The following is a 19,417-nucleotide window of genomic DNA, read 5'->3' on the forward strand; positions in this document are numbered from 1 at the left end:
TACACTACATACCCAGGATTAACCCATGAAGATTCCCTAATGCAGGCAGCAGCCAAGAAGCCAGGGGAGGCATAGCTATTAGCAATTTAAAAAAAAAAAAAAAACAAGCCACCACCGGAACACCCTTGCATGCTTACCACCCGATGGTGACAAACAATCGAAAGCCGCCATCGGATGGTAAAAAACACTACCATAAAAACAATGATTGATGGTGAGTAAACATCAGATTTCAGTGTCCATCCCTAGTGTTACAGGCAGAAATTACAGCCTCCTCGTATGAAGCTGCTGCTGTTCAGGGCAGAGTGGAGCCCAGCAGCCCTGCACGGAGCCAGCTCTGCTCCTTGGCATGATCTGCATACACGGTGGGGATACATGCACCCTCACCACTACCGTACCTTCTCTATCACTGCACATTGTGACCAGATCTGTATGTTAGCCTGCCGTTCTGGGTGCTCAAACAGCTGGAGTATGTTTGCCATCTATTCTGGATGCCAGAATGGAGTTTTAAGTGCATTATCAATCCGTTCCCGATGCTGGATTAGAGCTCTGACACTCTTAACCAACCGTGGCGGAGTGAGCTCTGAGTATGTTAGCCAGGTGTTTGGGCTGCCAGATTGGAGTCTGAGTACGTTAGCCAGCAATTCTAGATGCCAGAATAGGGCTACAAGAACCTTGGCCATCTCTTCAAGCTGCCCCAGTTAGGTTTCCCAGTGCCTCAACCATCCATTCTGGGTGCCGGAATAGGGCTCTAAGTTGCCAAGCCGGTCATTCCAGCTGCTGGAATAGGTGTTGGAGCAGTAGTTCTATCTGTTTGAGAACAGGTGTTAGGTTACCAATTCCATCTCTTCCAACTCCCAGAATAGGTGTCTCAGTACCACGGGTGTAACTAGAGCTTTGTGGCTGCACAGTAAAATTTGAAGTAGCTCCTGCAAAACACTCACGCCCAGTGGGAGGGCATCTGCATACAAGGCATCCACGATAACAAGTCATCATTTACTCTGCCCCCAATACTGGAACACTGGGGAGCAACATCTTCAAATCTAGTGAGGGAGCTATTAACCCTCTCACCAAGGAAAGCTCCATGGTTACCAAGTCACTAATAGAGGGGTGCACGTGGGAGAATCGGTGTAACCCCCTATACACGAATTAGGTCCACTTCCTCAGGCAAATTGCATCACGTATGTGTCGTGGAGGTCCAGGACTTCTAGTCACGAGAGAACCATTGGTGTAACCTCCAGCAATGACATGTAGTGGTCACTGAGCAGCCCTATGAAGCTGGGTCAGAGGAACTTCTGAGAAACACTGACCTAGACTCTATGGCTCTGGGAATGAGGGGATTAGTGGTGTACGCTTACATTTATATAGGCAACACGATAGCATAATGGACAGCATTTCTACTCTTCTCTGGGGTCGTGAATTTAATTCCAAACCAAGGTCCTGTATGTGTGGATCTGTATGTTCTCCCCCTGTTTGCATTGGTTTCTTCCAGGTTATCTGGATTCCTCACACTCTCCGAAGCCACATTGGTAGGTTAGTTGGCGTGTGTGTGTGTACACTATCCATGTGGTAGGAAATGTAGATTGTAAGCTCCCCTGGGGCAGGGACAGATGTGACTAAATATTCCCTGTAAATAGCTGTGTAATATGTGCGCACTACATAAATAACTGGTAAGAAATTGCTTCTAATAATATTTATTTCTAGATTTCTGTGCAGTGAGGCGTCAGATCCTTGTCAATAGAAGTCACGTGAGGGTGAGATGTGTCCTGTATAAATCACTGATCACTGAGGATGGGCAAGGACAGGAGTCAGATGACTGAGAGGATACTAAATCTCACCCTGGAGATCATCGACCTGCTGACTGGGGAGGTGAGAGGGTCTGGGAGTGTCACAGTGACATCACTTATATCTATAGTAATAATACAGGGACATGACTGGGGAGGTGAAGGGATCTGGGAGTGTCACAGTGATGTCACTTATATCTATACTAATAATACAGGGACATGACTGGGGAGGTGAAGGGATCTGGGAGTGTCACAGTGATGTCACTTATATCTATACTAATAATACAGGGACATGACTGGGGAGGTGAAGGGATCTGGGAGTGTCACAGTGATGTCACTTATATATATAGTAATAATACAGGGAGATATAGTATCAGTGCCTCAGTCCTCACAGGAGCTGGGATATATTACATTGCTCACAGTATCTAGTTTTGTTTCTTTTCTATCACTGAAATGAAGATGGCAGGAGATGTGCTATATTCTGTCCTCTTTCCTATATATGGTATACAGTTACAGATAGTCAGGTGCATAAATATTGGGACATTGACAGAATTTTCATATTTTGTCCTCTATTCACCACCACAATGGCTTTGAAATGAAACAAACAAGATGTGCTTTAACTGCAGACTTTCAGATTTAATATGAGGGTAATTACATCCAAATCAGGTGAACGGTGTAGGAATTACAACGGTTTCTATATGTGCCTCCCACTTTTTAAGGGGCCAAAAGTAATGGAACTATCAACTCAAAAGCTATTTCATGGACAGGTGTGGGCTATTGCCTTGTTATTTCATTATCAATTAAGCAGGTAAAATCTGGAGTTGATTCTAGGTGTGACATTTGCATTTGGAATCAGTTGCTGTCGACTCTCAATATGAGATCCAAAGAGCTGTCACTATCAGTGAAGCAAGCCATCATTAGGCTGAAAAATCAAAACAAACCCATCAGAGAGATGGCAAAAACATTAGGTGTGGCCAAATCAACTGTTTGGAACATTCTTAAAAAGAAAGAACGCACGGAGAGCTCAGCAACATCAAAAGACTCGGAAGACCACGGAAAACAACTGTGGTGGATGACAGAATTATGGCCCTGATTCAGAGCCGGACGCTCTGACCAGAGCGCTCGCTCTGAATCAGGGCCCACCTCCATAATTATGGAGCGTCCTCCTTGACGCTCGTATAGCTGTGGGTCACCACCCACAGCCTATACGAGCGTGCAGGTTGATGGTCGCGATGGTCTTGACCATCGCCACTGCGAGCCGAAGCTTGCGGTTGAGTTTCTCAACCGCAAGGCCCGGAGTGATTTTGGCTCTATCAGAGCCAAAATCACATCTACTGACATCACTAGTGATGTCAGTGGGGCCGGCTTCTGACGATAGGCGTTCCCTTGGGAACGCCCCCGTCTGGGAGGCACGCCCCCGGCACGCCCACCAAAGGGGGCGTGCTGTCAATCAACATCGACAGCACGCCCCCTTTGATCAGACACAACGAGCGAAGGAAAGTCCTTCGCTCGTCGCATCTCGCGCATGCGCACGACGGAGCTCCCTCCGTCGTGCGCATGTGCAGTGCACACCATCGACCCACTTGCGAGCGAGTGGGTCTGAATCAGGCCCTATATCCCTGGTGAAGAAAAACCCCTTCACAATAGTTGGCCAAATCAAGAACACTCTCCAGGAGGTAGGTGTATATGTGTCAAAGTCAACAATCAAGAGAAGACTTCACAAGAGTGAATATAGAGGGTTCACCACAAGATGTAAACCATTGGTGATCCACAAAAACAGGAAGACCAGATTAGAGTTTGCCAAACAACATCTAAAAAAGCCATTACGGTTCTGGAACAACATCCTATGGACAGATGAGACAAAGGTCAACTTGTACCAGAGTGATGGGAAGAGAAGAGTATGGAGAAGGAAAGGAACTGCTCATGATCCAAAACATACCACCTCATCAATGAAGCATAGTGGTGGTAGTGTCATGGCGTGGGCATGTATGGCTGCCAATGGAACTGGTTCCCTTGTATTTATTGATGATGTGACTGCTGACAAAAGCAGTAGAATGAATTCTGAAGTGTTTCGGGCAATATTATCTGCTCATATTCAGTCAAATGCTTCAGAACTCATTGGACGGCGCTTCACAGTGCAGATGGACAATGACCCGAAGCATACTGCAAAAGCAACCAAAGAGTTTTTTAAGGCTAAAAAGTGGAATGTTATGCAATGGCCAAGTCAATCCCCTGACCTGAATCCGATTGAGCATGCATTTCACTTGATGAAGACAAAACTGAAAGGAACATGCCCCAAGAACAAGCAGGAATTGAAGACATTTGCAGTAGAGGCCTGGCAGAGGGGATGAAACCCAGCATCTGGTGATGTCTATGCGTTCCAGACTTCAGGCTGTAATTGCCTGCAAAGGATTTGCAACAAAGTATTAAAAAGTGAAAGTTAGATTTAGGATTGTTTGGTTTGTCCCATTACATTTGGCCCCTTAAAAAGTGGGAGGCACATATAGAAACCGTTGTAATTCCTACACCGTTCACCTGATTTGGATGTAATTACCCTCAAATTAAATCTGAAAGTCTGCAGTTAAAGCACATCTTGTTTGTTTCATTTCAAAGCCATTGTGGTGAATAGAGGACAAAATATGAAAATTCTGTCAATGTCCCAATATTTATGCACCTGACTGTATAATAGGGGTTTTATTTGTAAGACAGAACCTTCTTGCATATTATGCGCTGATGACAATAAACGGGTCCATGAGTATAATTTTACCCTTGTATTGATGTCTCCCCCAATACACAGGATTACACAGTAGTGAAAAAGACATCCGATGAGTGTGAGACACCCAGCAGCCATCCCCGTGTATCAGGAGGACTGAGCAGGACCCAGAGCCTCATCACGGTGCCTCCACCTCACTCACTGATACATGAGAGACACAATGACCAGAAGATCATGGAACTCGCCAACAAGATCATTCAGCTGCTGACTGGAGAGGTGACTGCTGGGAATGGGACATTATACAGTAACACCAGGGGCTGTGTCTGGGTGATGACTGGAGAGGTAACTGCTGGGAATGGGACATTATACAGTAACACCAGGGGATGTGTCTCGGTGATGACTCTATCATTGTGTGTGTGTGTGTCATGCTCCTATAAGGCACGGGTGGCCGAACTCTGTCCTCGAGAGCTACCAACAGTTCCAGTTTTCCAGGTCACCCAGCAGGTGCACAGGTGTAGTCATTACTCACTGACACATTTTGAAAGATCCACAGGTGGAGCTAATTATTTCACTTGTGATTCTGTGAGGAGACCTGGAAAATGTGAACTGTTGGTAGCTCTCAAGGACCGAGTTTAGCCACCTCAGCTAAAAGGTGTCAGGATGTCCCTGTCTATGTGTCCATGCAGGAGGGGGAGTATATAGAGGAACACAGGGCTCTGTACAATGACGTGATGATGGAGAATCACCGGCCCCTCATATCACTGGGTAAGAGGAGACTGTAATATATTGTACAGGGGAGATCGGTTATTGGGGCCGCCTATATACACACATCTGATAAGCACATATATACATTGTACTCAGCCACTGTGTGTCTGCTACAGATGGACCCAGTAACAAAAATACCCCAGAGAGATGTCCCCGTCCGCTTTATTCACAGGGGTGTGTAGAGGAGAATAACAGGATCTCGCAGGAGCATCAGGTAGGTGGGATTTAGGGTCTCCCCATATAGCAATATACAAGGTGACTTTCTATGTCAGTACTCTATGGCAGTCCCCACAAAGGGTAATGTCTATAAAGAGGCTTCTCCACATCACCTGTATCTTTTTCTGTCTAGGTCAGTTAGTGTGTATGGTCTCTTATACAGAGGCTTACCTCTCTCATCGTTCCCAGCTGTAACAGAGGCTTACCTCTCTTTGTTACAGGCTGTAACAAAAGCTTACCTCTCTCATAGTTCCCAGCTGTAACAGAGGCTTACCTCTCTCATCGTTCAGGGCTTAAACAGAGGCTTACCTCTCTCATCTTTCCCGGCTGTAACAGAGGCTTACGTCTCTCTTCGTTTCAGGCTGTAACAGGCTTACCTTTCTCATCATTCCCACCTGTAACAGAGGCTTACCACTCTCATCATTCCCAGCTGTAACAGAGGCTTACTTCTCTCATCATTCCTGGCTGTAACAGAGGCTGACCTCTCTATCGTTCCTGGCTGTAACAGAGGCTTAACTCTCTCATAGTTCCTGGCTGTAACAGAGGCTTACATCTCTCATCGTTCCAGGCTGTATCAGAGGCTTACCTCTCTCATCGTTCCAGGCTGTATCAGAGGCTTACCTCTTTCATCGTTCCGGGCTGTAACAGAGGCTTACATCTCTCATAGTTCCTGGCTGTAACAGAGGCTTACCTCTCTCATCGTTCCGGGCTGTAACAGAGGCTTACCTCTCTCTTCGTGGTAACAGAAGCTTACCTCTCATAGTTCCTGGCAGTAACAGAGGCTTACCTCTCTCATCGTTCCTGGCGGTAACAGAGGCTTACCTCTCTCTTCGTTGTAACAGAAGCTTACCTCTCTCATAGTTCCTGGCTGTAACAGAGGTTTACCTCTCTCATCGTTCCGGGCTGTAACAGAGGCTTACCTCTCTCATCGTTCCGGGCTGTATCAGAGGCTTACCTCTCTCATCGTTCCGGGCTGTATCAGAGGCTTACCTCTCTCATAGTTCCTGGCTGTAACAGAGGCTTACCTCTCTCATCGTTCCAGGCTGTATCAGAGGCTTACCTCTTTCATCGTTCCGGGCTGTAACAGAGGCTTACCTCTCTCTTCGTGGTAACAGAAGCTTACCTCTCATAGTTCCTGGCAGTAACAGAGGCTTACCTCTCTCATAGTTCCTGGCTGTAACAGAGGCTTACATCTCTCATCGTTCCAGGCTGTATCAGAGGCTTACCTCTCTCATCGTTCCTGGCTGTAACAGAGGTTTACCTCTCTCATCGTTCCGGGCTGTATCAGAGGCTTACCTCTCTCATCGTTCCGGGCTGTATCAGAGGCTTACCTCTCTCATAGTTCCTGGCTGTAACAGAGGCTTACCTCTCTCATCGTTCCGGGCTGTAACAGAGGCTTACCTCTCTCTTCGTGGTAACAGAAGCTTACCTCTCATAGTTCCTGGCAGTAACAGAGGCTTACCTCTCTCATCGTTCCTGGCGGTAACAGAGGCTTACCTCTCTCTTCGTTGTAACAGAAGCTTACCTCTCTCATAGTTCCTGGCTGTAACAGAGGTTTACCTCTCTCATCGTTCCGGGCTGTAACAGAGGCTTACCTCTCTCATCGTTCCGGGCTGTATCAGAGGCTTACCTCTCTCATAGTTCCTGGCTGTAACAGAGGCTTACCTCTCTCATAGTTCCTGGCTGTAACAGAGGCTTACATCTCTCATCGTTCCAGGCTGTATCAGAGGCTTACCTCTCTCATCGTTCCAGGCTGTATCAGAGGCTTACCTCTTTCATCGTTCCGGGCTGTAACAGAGGCTTACCTCTCTCTTCGTGGTAACAGAAGCTTACCTCTCATAGTTCCTGGCAGTAACAGAGGCTTACCTCTCTCATAGTTCCTGGCAGTAACAGAGGCTTACCTCTCTCATAGTTCCTGGCTGTAACAGAGGCTTACATCTCTCATCGTTCCAGGCTGTATCAGAGGCTTACCTCTCTCATCGTTCCTGGCTGTAACAGAGGTTTACCTCTCTCATCGTTCCGGGCTGTAACAGAGGCTTATCTCTCTCATCGTTCCGGGCTGTATCAGAGGCTTACCTCTCTCATAGTTCCTGGCTGTAACAGAGGCTTACCTCTCTCATCGTTCCGGGCTGTAACAGAGGCTTACCTCTCTCTTCGTGGTAACAGAAGCTTACCACTCATAATTCCTGGCAGTAACAGAGGCTTACCTCTCTCATAGTTCCTGGCTGTAACAGAGGCTTACATCTCTCATCGTTCCAGGCTGTATCAGAGGCTTACCTCTCTCATCGTTCCAGGCTGTATCAGAGGCTTACCTCTTTCATCGTTCCGGGCTGTAACAGAGGCTTACATCTCTCATAGTTCCTGGCTGTAACAGAGGCTTACCTCTCTCATCGTTCCGGGCTGTAACAGAGGCTTACCTCTCTCTTCGTGGTAACAGAAGCTTACCTCTCATAGTTCCTGGCAGTAACAGAGGCTTACCTCTCTCATCGTTCCTGGCGGTAACAGAGGCTTACCTCTCTCTTCGTTGTAACAGAAGCTTACCACTCTCATAGTTCCTGGCTGTAACAGAGGTTTACTTCTCTCATAATTCCTGTCTGAAACAGAGGCTTACCTCTTTCATCGTTCTGGGATGAAACAGAGGCTTACCTCTTTTATCGTTCCTGGCAATGACCCATGTTAGTTCTATAAGCTGAGGACGGGCAGTCTGATCCGAGTGCATTACTACCAGTGAGTGATGTGACATAAAGCACTTAAACTAAACAGATCGATGGTCTGAGGACACACACTCTCCACAGCACGTTGGTAGCATTGGGCAGGCGGGCCTCTACAGTGATCAAGTTCTGGCTGCAAAGGTGGAAAAAACCATATCTGGAAGCCGGTTGGAGCTGGAGTCTGATCGCACACACTTGGAAGTCACCCGCTCAAGGTAATTTCCTAAATTAGGGGGTGTCCATATGCTGTATCCAGAAAAATAGTGATTAGTGTTTCTCTTCTGTGTATAGAAGAGAAAACAAAGTGCAGAGTCTTGGGGGAGAAGATAAACAAGTGGCCACATCATAAAGCTCTGTGCAGCCTGTGATGGGAGGTTTCCCTCACACAATGAAGGAGTACCGAGTAGCACACGCAGATCCCAGAAGAGGGGATGGAACCAGCATCTGCTCCACGGGACGTTTCTGTCCTCCCTGAGCTCGCGTTAGGACACCAGCATTACGGTTTGGCAGGTGTACCCCCCAGTCAAACTCCCCCACCTGCCACTGTCCAGGGCAATTTATAGTATAACTGACATGAATGAGAGAAGCTTTTATTACTAAGAAAGATCTTTGTTACACAGGGAGGCTAGAAGAACAAGGGGGAGATGTATCAAACAGGACTGTGGAGTCTGTAATCTAAACCTTAGACTCAGAGTCCTCAATTTGACTAAAAAGTTGGAGTTGTAGGATTGGCTTACCGACTCCATAGGTAAATGGTGATTGGTTGCTATGGGCAACTTTTCTGCTTAACCACTCTTAAGAATCTTTGATACATCTCTCCCAAGATCTCCTAAAAGCCTGGACTCAGAGGGATTCCCCTGATTAGTAGAAGATTCCTCTAGAGCTGGATCTGATGACAGTGAGGAAATACTGATGATATTTAGCTTAGATAATGCGGACTCTTTGCTGAGTAACATGAATCTATGGGAATGACGGTACTAATAACATTCGCATTAGCAGGAGCATTGCAGCCAAAAGAACAGAGGTTCCCGGGAAGTGGAGGATTTAGTCCTTGGGGAATGGGATCACGTGGAGAACGCCAGTATAATGCTCAAAGACTTGTATGTATCCATACCTGTGTGAAGCTATTTTAAACACCACAGTTTCATCATGAAGGTCAGCATTAGTGGCCAGATGACCCGCCTGGTTATGCTCTTTTGCAGCTGTTGCCCAATCAGAGACCATTTTGGATAATCTGCCTTTTCCATTGAACCTTTTATTCTGGGGAAAACTGGATAATTAAATCCTCTGGAGAAAATTCTAATGATAAGATCCCGGCTCCTCCAGCCTCCCCTCATGTTTGCAAATTCTTCTACCTCTAGATAGCCCTTTTGGACCTTCAAAAGGAAGACTAATAGGCCAAAGCGTAGGAACCCACAATGACTATTGTTCTCATCAATCATCTAACATCTGTGGGGGCAGATTTTTGCACTATACACACATAGGGCCTGATTCAGACCCACTCGCGAGCGGCTGTCCGCTCGCAAGTGGGTCGAAGTTCTGGACTGAGCATGCGCACGACGGAGGGAGCTCCGTCGTGCGCATGCGCCAGACGCGACGAGCGAAGGAAAGTCCTTCGCTCGTTGTGTCTGATCAAAGGGGGCGTGCTGTCGATGTTGATTGACAGCACGCCCCCTTTGGTAGGCGTGCCTCCCTGACGGGGGCGTTCCCACGGGAACGCCTCCCGTCAGAAGCCGGCCCACTGACATCACTAGTGATGTCAGTGGGAGTGATTTTGGCTCTGATAGAGCCAAAATCACTCCGGAGCTTGCGGTTGAAAACCTCAACCGCAGGCTCCGGCTCGCAGTTTCGATGGTCGCGATGGTCAAGACCATCGCGGCCATCAAACAGCACGCTCGTATAGCCTGTGGGTGGTGACCCACAGCTATACAAGCATCCAGGAGGACGCTCCATTTTCATGGCGGCCGGCCCTCATTCAGAGCGTGCGCTCTGCTCAGAGCGTACGGCTCTGAATGAGGGCCATAGTTTATAGTAACATGTACTCAAAGACTAATAGATTCTGGACATCATTAAGTATGGATACTAGTGTCACGACTGGCTGTATGGAATCCCCTACTGTGGGGTGCCAGCTGAGGTTCAGGACTGAAGGGGAAATCTGAGACGTGGGGTCTATACGCAAGATCTCCTCTTCCACGAGTGCCAGTCGTTGGCGAGACCAGACCAAAGAAGCCGAGTCTAACCAGCCGGGAGGTGTTCACCAGTGACCCCTCCTAGCGGGCTATGGGTTTCGCTGCACCCAGCTGGCAGGTCACAGTCCTTTGGTCCGGTAACTGGCACTCACGGGAATAGAGAATCTTGCTACTGTGGCCCTAGAGGATACTTCTCACAAGGATAAAGCTACACCCTAAGTGTAGCTTCTAATATATACATCGGAGGACCCAGGTAGTAACAAGGCACTGAGGACTGGTGCGTGTGAGGTACAATGGCACTGAGGATTGAATGCTGTAGAGACAGTGGTATTGAGACTGGATGCTGTAGTGACAGCAGTACAGACTGAACGCTGTAGTGACTGGGTACTACGGCTGGATGCACTTTAGCATCGGGGAATGGCAATTGCTCCAAACACAGGAGAGATATTCTGAACACACTGTAACACAATGATTAGGCAATTGCTGTAAGCATAGGAGAGATATTCTGAGCACACTGTAGCACAATGATTAGGTAATTGCTCCCGGCTTAGGTAAAATGACAGGCGTCAGGATTTCGACGCCTGTCATTTAACCCTTGCCGGGATTATACAGTCGGGAAGCCGGCGGTCGGGATTCCGTCCATCGGCTTCCCTACTGTTTCCCCTGGAGAGAGATTCTGATCACACTGGAGCACAATGATTTGGTAATTGCTGCAACACAGAAGAGAGATTCTGAACACACTGGAGCACAATGCTTGGGTAATTGCTGCAAGCACAAGGGAGATATTCGTAACACACTGTAGCACAATGATTTGGTAATTGCTGCAAGCACTGGAGAAATTCTGAACACACTGTAGCACAATGCTTTGGTAATTGCTGCAACACAGGAGAGATATTCTGAACACACTGGAGCACAATGCTTTGGTAATTGCTGCAACACAGGAGAGAGATTGTGAACACACTAACACAATGATTAGGTAATTGCTGCAAGCACAGGAGAGAGATTCTGAAGACACTGGAGCACAATGCTTTGGTAATTGCTGCAAGCACAGCACAGATATTCTGAAGACACTGGAGCACAATGATTAGGTAATTGCTGCAAGCACAGGAGAGATATTCTGAACACACTGGAGCACAAGAGTCGGCACTGGTAATCACAGAAGTAACACAAGGACAGACCTGGATTGAAGTAGCATACACTGGAAAATGACAACATTGTTCAGGCAATTCTGTTGTAGGAGTCGGTCCTAAATACCTTCAGACAGCTGCTCATTAGATCACAAGATCAGCTGGGAGACTAGCAAGGCTGTCATTGGAGGAAACTGGTCAGTTGAGATGAACCAACATGACTGCGCCCATGCCTGCAAACACAGGAGCCCGGACGCACGCACGGAGGTCCTACCGGACCCCGGGGAGAATCCTTAGCCATAACCCACCACTGCTACTGATGTCTGAACACCTCGGAGCCTAATGACACCAGTCCAGCAGTAAGCAAAGGCCGATCCCAGGCCGGATCCTGACAACTAGTTAGTTTCCTCAGTGTATCTCTAGTCCCCACAGTGTCCCTCCAGCCCTCAGTGTATCTCTAGTCCCCTCAGTGTCCCTCCAGCCCTCAGTGTATCTCCAGTCCCCAGTGTCCCTCCAGCCCCCAGTGTATTTCTAGTCCCCACAGTGTCCAGAATACAGAAATAACTTTTCATACAAACTAAGAATCATTCAGAATTAATGGAACTAGATGATCTACAGAACCTCCTACAACCTTTACTAAGATCAGTCACAATTGTCCCAGTTCCTTCAGGACAGAAGAGCTTTTTCCTTATAGGAGGACATCAGGATCCTTTTAGATCTCCTTTAGAGGAGACTAAACAACTGTCAGTGTCAGACCATTTTACATGGGAAGAGTGAATTTGTTCCTCTCCTCTATTGGCTAGGAGGATTTCCTCACACCCATAGACCTGCAGGACGCTTCCTCTTATGTTGTAGTGTACCAGTACCCACTCACCAGGCTTCCTTTTGTCCTGGCAACTTCTCTATGAACCTTTACAGAAATGTTGGTGCAGAGATAAGAGATCTGAGGGCCTAGATGTGGCCACATCTATACATCATCCTGGTTATAGGAGAATCAGAACATGTGACAGACACCACAAAAATACAGGTGATGACCTTATTGCAGAAACATGGCCGGATTCTGATCAGGACAGAAAGTCAGCTTGTTCTCTCACAGCAAATACAATGTAAGGAATCTTTATTAGAACCTCTATACACTCCTTCCTATACCTTCTAATATCCTGCCTATACCTTCTAATATCCTGTCTATACCTTCTAAGGATGACGCTAATTTGTATACGCAGTTATACAGTAAATAAAGACTTCAGACCTGGAATCTGTGGTTCCAAAGCACAAGTATTATTCAAGTAAAAGTACAGTCAGTTACACGCTATTGATCCAGACACAATTCGGCGCAAAGGAATTATACAGACCCAAGTACAGTATACATGCGCAGCGCTTCCGGACCAGATGTTAGGCATCAGCAAGAAACCCCTTCGTCAATCAGCATTCAGCAAGAAGACCAAGACCCAGTGTTGGAGCACACATGTTTATACCCCCCAGAGATAGACAACACAATAGAGAAGTTTGTTGCTGATGCCATTGGTTCCCAAGGGGGACGCATCTGTTACAGAGCATTTAAAAGGTTGATTCAAATGGACACAGAACAGCTTCTAACAGCTTGTTGCCTCCTCTATTTCCCCTGTATTGCATACACAAAAATACATTTTGGTTCTTTATGTCTTTACGGTCCATAAATTACGAACGCATGTTCCGATCTTCACACCGTTGATACCGGGAAGCTGTGGATAAAGTGCGGATCAGTATAATATCAAACACGGCTTACTTATCATGTATTAAACCTTAGATACCAAAATAGTCTTTATTTCACAGCATTTGTAATAAATTAATAAAACTTGAATCTTTTACTTTATAGCTATGGAACCTTTTGTGTAAGTGTGCATTATGTAAGTATTAGGGATATGGGAAAATACGCTAGTTAGGTTTATCTGATTTGGGGCAGATGTGCACGCATGCAGCTAATAAACAGCGCTCGCATGCAGGATATTGTGCATTCGCTACTGAGCGTCATGTTAGCAGCTCAACTGTGCGTAATGTGCGGTGTTCATGCATGAGATTCCATACACACATATATATATATGTGCACACATACATACAGTCAGGTCCATAAATATTGGGACATTGACAGAATTTTCATATTTTGGCCTCCATTCACCATCACAATGGCTTTGAAATTAAACAAACAAGATGTGATTTAACTGCAGACTTTCAGATTTAATTTGAGGGTAATTACATCCAAATCAGGTGAACGGTGTAGGAATTACAATGGTTTCTATATGTGCCTCCCACTTTTTAAGGGGCCAAAAGTAATGGGACAAACTAAACAATCCTAAATCTAACTTTCACTTTTTAATACTTTGTTGCAAATCCTTTGCAGGCAATTACAGCCTGAAGTCTGGAATGAATAGACATCACCAGACGCTGGGTTTCATCCCTGGTGATGCTCTGCCAGGCCTCTACTGCAAATGTCTTCAGTTCCTGCTTGTTCTTGGGGCATTTCCCCTTCAGTTTTGTCTTCATCAAGTGAAATGCATGCTCAATTGGATTCAGGTCAGGGGATTGACTTGGCCATTGCATAACATTCCACTTTTTAGCCTTAAAAAACTCTTTGGTTGCTTTTGCAGTATGCTTCGGGTCATTGTCCATCTGCACTGTGAAGAGCTGTCCAATGAGTTCTGAAGCATTTGACTGAATATGAGCATATAATATTGCCAGAAAAACACTTCAGAATTCATTCTGCTGCTTTTGTCAGCAGTCACATCATCAATAAATACAAGGGAACCAGTTCCATTGGCAGCCATACATGCCCACGCCATGACACTACCACCACCATGATTCACTGATGAGGTGGTATGTTTTGGATCATGAGCAGTTCATTTCCTTCTCTTCTCTTCCCATCACTCTGGTACAAGTTGATCTTTGTCTCATCTGTCAATAGGATGTTGTTCCAGAACCGTAATGGCTTTTTTAGATGTTGTTTGGCAAACTCTAATCTGGGGATCCTGTTTTTGTGGCTCACCAATGGTTTGCATCTTGTGGTGAACCCTCTATATTCACTCTTGTGAAGTCTTCTCTTGATTGTTGACTTTGACACATATACATCTACCTCCTGGAGAGTGTTCTTGATTTGGCCAACTGTTGTGAAGGGGTTTTTCTTCACCGGGGAAATAATTCTTTTGTCATCCACCACAGTTGTTTTCCGTGGTCTTCCGGGTCTTTTGGTGTTACTGAGCTCTCCGGTGCGTTCTTTCTTTTTAAGAATGTTCCAAACAGTTGATTTGGCCACACCTAATGTTTTTGCTATCTCTCTGATGGGTTTGTTTTGATTTTTCAGCCTAATTATGACTTGCTTCACTGATAGTGACAGCTCTTTGGATCGCATACTGAGAGTTGACAGCAACTGATTCCAAATGCAAATGTCACACCTAGAATCAACTCCAGACCTTTTACCTGCTTAATTGATAATGAAATAATGAGGGAATAGCCCACACCTGTCCATGATATAGCTTTTGAGTTGATAGTCCCATTACTTTCGGCCCCTTAAAAAGTTGGAGGCACATATTTAAACTGTTGTAATTCCTACACTGTTCACCCGATTTGGATGTAATTACCCTCAAATTAAATCTGAAAGTCTGCAGTTAAAGCACATCTTGTTTGTTTCATTTCAAAACCATTGTGGTGGTGAATAGAGGCCAAAATCTGAAAATTCTGTCAATGTCCCAATATTTATGGACCTGACTGTGTGTGTGTGTGTATATATATATATATATATATATATATATATATATATATACACATACACATCTCATTCCTTATTTACAGTTTCAAACTGTATTGTAAATGTGTTACTCCCAGCTGTGAAGTTAGTCCCACACCCAAATTCAATTGTGTAGATCAATGTCTGGGTTATATTACAATTGCCACAACTATACTTGTTTACATACAGGGATTCCCAATTTGTATGTAAAACACTCACAGTATTCAGGTGCATTGTTTATTCTATTTACTTTTTCACAGGGGCTGTTCTTCCAGTTGCCCTTGGTAGATTATCAAAACCATTGCCATCTGTACTTAGCTGGTGAGTTGTAACTTAAAAATGGCGCTGGTTGCAAAATGGCGTCTTGCAGATTCTTGTTTCTAAAATGGAGTCTAGCTGTAATTCGCAAGATGGTGTCGCGCACGCTAATTTCTACGCTGATTTCGTCTCAGCCACTAATCCAGCTTCGACAAATGTCTAGGAGCACAAATACCACACAGCACAAAGTAACTCTGTCAGAGGAAAGCTGTCTCACACAACAACACTTAGCGCATGATGTACAGGTTCATCACTGGTCACCAATGAGGAGAGTGCTGCAATTATCGGGAATGTTCTCAGCCATAGGAATAGTTCCTTGGGCTAGATGGCACCTGCACAGTCTCCAGCTGGGATTGGTTACTCTCTGGTATCCCAAACAGCCTGTCATCACCTACCAGGAGATCTCTAATCTGGTGACAAGACCCAGGACTGAGGAAAACAGGTATGTCACTCTCCGATCCATGGGCAACATTGATGACAGATTCCAGCTCATGTAACTAATATGATAACACAAAGAACTTGGTCACAGAAAGAAAGGAGACAACATGTAAATGTACTATAAATGAGAGCTGTATGGGATGCACTTCAGCAATTCCATACATAATTGCTGGGAAAGTACTTATAGAGAAGATAACTGGGGTGTCCATCATACATCACCAAGGAGGCACCAGAAGCAGAACTATGATGTTGGAAGTAGAAAAACTAATACCTTGGGCAGAAGAGAACTTCTGGTCTCTTTCAGAATTCCATGTCTCAGGCAAGGAGTATACTGTGGCAAATTGCCTGAGCTGTAGGCAAGTGGCCCCAGGAGAATGGTCCCTGCATCAGGAAGTCTTCCAATGGTTGATGGAAAGGTTCTGTCTTCTACAGATGGACAGTATGGCAACAACCCAGAATGCCAAAGTACCAGTATTCTCTCAGCACACCGTTCCCGGGACTGATTGAGTAGATGCATGGACAAGGCCATGGAGGGTTCAGCTAGCCTATGTCTTTTCCTCTCATTTATCACCTGCAGTAAGAGACTGGCCTTATATACACACATGGTACACGTATCATCAGTAAGTACTTTCTTACATGCTAATTTGGTTTCAGGGCATTCTTTGTTGTCTCCAGGCGTTGAAGAGAATCCTTTACGGCCCCATGGGCTCTCAGTCTAGCGATGGATGCCGGCACAGGTATGGCAGCAAGAAGCAAGTAACACACCAGATGTTGTGGATGCAGTGAGGAAACTTAAAGATATGTGTAACACTGTTCTGCAGAGTCTGCACTGTCTTGAGGTCTGCACACTAGCAGGCATATATAAGAGGAGGAGAGACCTTAGGCAGCTATCTGGTGTAAGCTTTTCCCGTAGGTCTGATACACTAATGAGCAGTTCATTGGCCAGTGCACTAAATTGTAGCCAAGAACAGAGCCAGGTTTGGAACAACACATCAGCAGGAGGATTAAAGGAGAGGTGAGTAGTTGCACACAAGCCAGGATCAGACACTGTATCAGTAGCAGGTAGATCAGAGTAGAAGTGAGTAGCCACACACAAGCTAGGATCTATACACAGTATGAGCAGGAGGAGCAGAAGGATGTAATCAAACACAAGCAAGTAGTGGTATACTTTATCACCTAGCATTGTGTGCAGGAATAGCTTTGATAGCATTACCAATCACTTAGAGTCCCTACTTTACAGTGTCAGAGGACGCCGATCCAAGGGAATTAGGACTTGCAGACAACTCGCACATGCACAGAAGAATTCCGTAATGCTGGGGACTCGCACTACACCTGTCACACATCTACTCAGCCAGGATACTTTCTTACCAGCTTCTCGTTCTACACAAAGCATGACATGAGGATCCACATTATGGGCCTAATTCAGCAGTACATGTTACTGCACGATGATCTGGAATCTGCCCAGGTACCAAACCCGTTCTGTGCATGTGCAGAACGGGTCTGTGAGCCCGCATAGAGATTGTCAGCAGACTGTCAGTGATTGACACTCTGCTGCAGTTTGTGGGTGGGGAGGGGGCGACGACAGCCTCCGTTACCCAAAACGGAGGTGTGTCACCACTGTTGGGGAGGAGGGAAGATGCCAGGATCTCTGTCGGCTAATGGAGATTGCCTGGCCTATTCCTCGCAGCTGCGATGGCCGGCTGCATGACCCTATTAGCCGGCCGATGGTCCGCAGAGTATCTGATTCTGCATTGGACAACGCAGCTCGGATACGTAATGCAGCAGGAGCTGAAAAAGGCCCTATATGCCATCCTATTGGCTGTGTTTTTATAAATCTATCTCTAGCTAAGTTAGATGGAACTTAACCCCCTGTAAGAGCTGCCATGGAGAACATCAATGAAAAGTACTTTTCATAATTTCTGACTACATAATTTGCTGTTTTCTCTTACATCTACTTGGAGAACACTGGATACTATGAGGCAGAGACACAAGCAGTAGTATGAGAGTTACCAGTTAATATAAAGTGACCATGCTCCTTTTTCCACACTCCGTACCTCATAGTATCCAGTGTCCCTCAGAGGACTGAGGGGCTGATTCAGACCCGCTTGCGAGCGCAGGACGCTCGCAAGTGGGTCGATGGTGCCGAATTGCGCATGCGCACGATGGAGGGAGCTCCGTCGTGCGCATGCGCGAGACCTGTATAACGACGGCCAAGCCGTCATTATGGGTCTCGCACCAAAGGGGGCGTGCTGTCGATGGTGAGTGACAGCACGCCCCATTTGGTGGGCGTGCCGGGGCCGTGGCTGCCAGATGGAGGCGTTCCCATGGGAACGTCTACCGTCTGAGTCCAGCCCCACTGACATCACTAGTGATGTCAGTGGGAGTAATTTTGGCTCTGATAGAGCCAAAATCACTCCAGGGCTTGCGGTCACCGAGACCTTACCGCAGGGTCTCGTCGCAAGCCCGATGGTCGCGATGGTCTAGACCATCGCGACCATCATCATGGACGCTCGCTATAGCTGTGGGTGGTAACCCACAGCTATGCGAGCGTCCATGAGGCCGCTCCAAGTTGAGGGAGGAGGGCCCTGATTCAGAGCATTCGGCTCTGAATCAGGCCCTGAGAGAGAAGGATTCATAACGCAAGTACAAAAATTCAATGTTTCATTATATGACGTGTGCATCTAATACACAAATATTCTTTTAGATAATCTCAGTCAATGGAACAGAAATTACTAAAGTGATATTTTGTGGATTATTTAGAGTGAAAATCTGACTAATAAGAAGGCAGAAGATATAGAGGGAGAAGAAGAGACGTATGTGACTGATAATAAGGCAGAATATAAAGAGGGAGAAGAGACGTATGTGACTGATATAAAGGCAGAAGAAGAGACGTATGTGACTTATATGAAAGCAGAAGATATAGACGGAGAAGAAGAGACGTATGTAACTGATAATAAGGCAGAAGATATAGAGGGAGAAGAAGAGACGTATGTGACTAATATAAAGGTAGAAGATACAGAGGGAGAAGAAGAGAAGTATGTGACTAATATAAAGGTAGAAGATATAGATGGAGAAGAAGAGAAGTATGTGACTAATATAAAGGTAGAAGATATAGATGGAGAAGAAGAGACATATATCAGGGGTGATCAGCAGTGTAAGGAGGAGGAAATCCCTACAGATTTCAGCACAGGTGAGTAATAAATACTAATTACAAAAGAGCATCAAATATTCTCTCCATACACCGTGATGATTGTGTTCGGATTGATTATAACCAGTGTCTTATATGTGGAATGTTTGTATGTACTCCCAATTTACGTGGCTTTGCTTCCCCAGTCCAAAATATACTTCTCTGTTAATAATTCAGTCTGTACAATAGTCTCTTTCTACACTCTCTTCTGCCCC

The 19,417-nt window shown here is 45.9% G+C and overlaps 1 protein-coding gene across 1 annotated transcript in view; it reads left to right on the forward strand.

Annotated features, from left to right (window-relative positions):
- Positions 1–19,417, forward strand: part of LOC148508071 (uncharacterized) — a 92,345-nt gene that overhangs the window by 17,684 nt on the left and 55,244 nt on the right. Inside the window, exons 2-4 of the mRNA XM_088445298.1 lie at positions 1,702–1,866; positions 4,579–4,770; positions 18,776–19,205. Coding sequence (XP_088301424.1) covers positions 1,789–1,866; positions 4,579–4,770; positions 18,776–19,205 — 700 coding nt within the window. The 5' untranslated portion in view covers positions 1,702–1,788. The remainder of the gene's footprint in view (positions 1–1,701; positions 1,867–4,578; positions 4,771–18,775; positions 19,206–19,417) is intronic.

Source organism: Taudactylus pleione, unplaced genomic scaffold (genome assembly GCF_031769625.1).
Source record: "Taudactylus pleione unplaced genomic scaffold, aTauple2 ptg000377l, whole genome shotgun sequence".
NCBI lineage: Eukaryota > Metazoa > Chordata > Amphibia > Anura > Myobatrachidae > Taudactylus > Taudactylus pleione.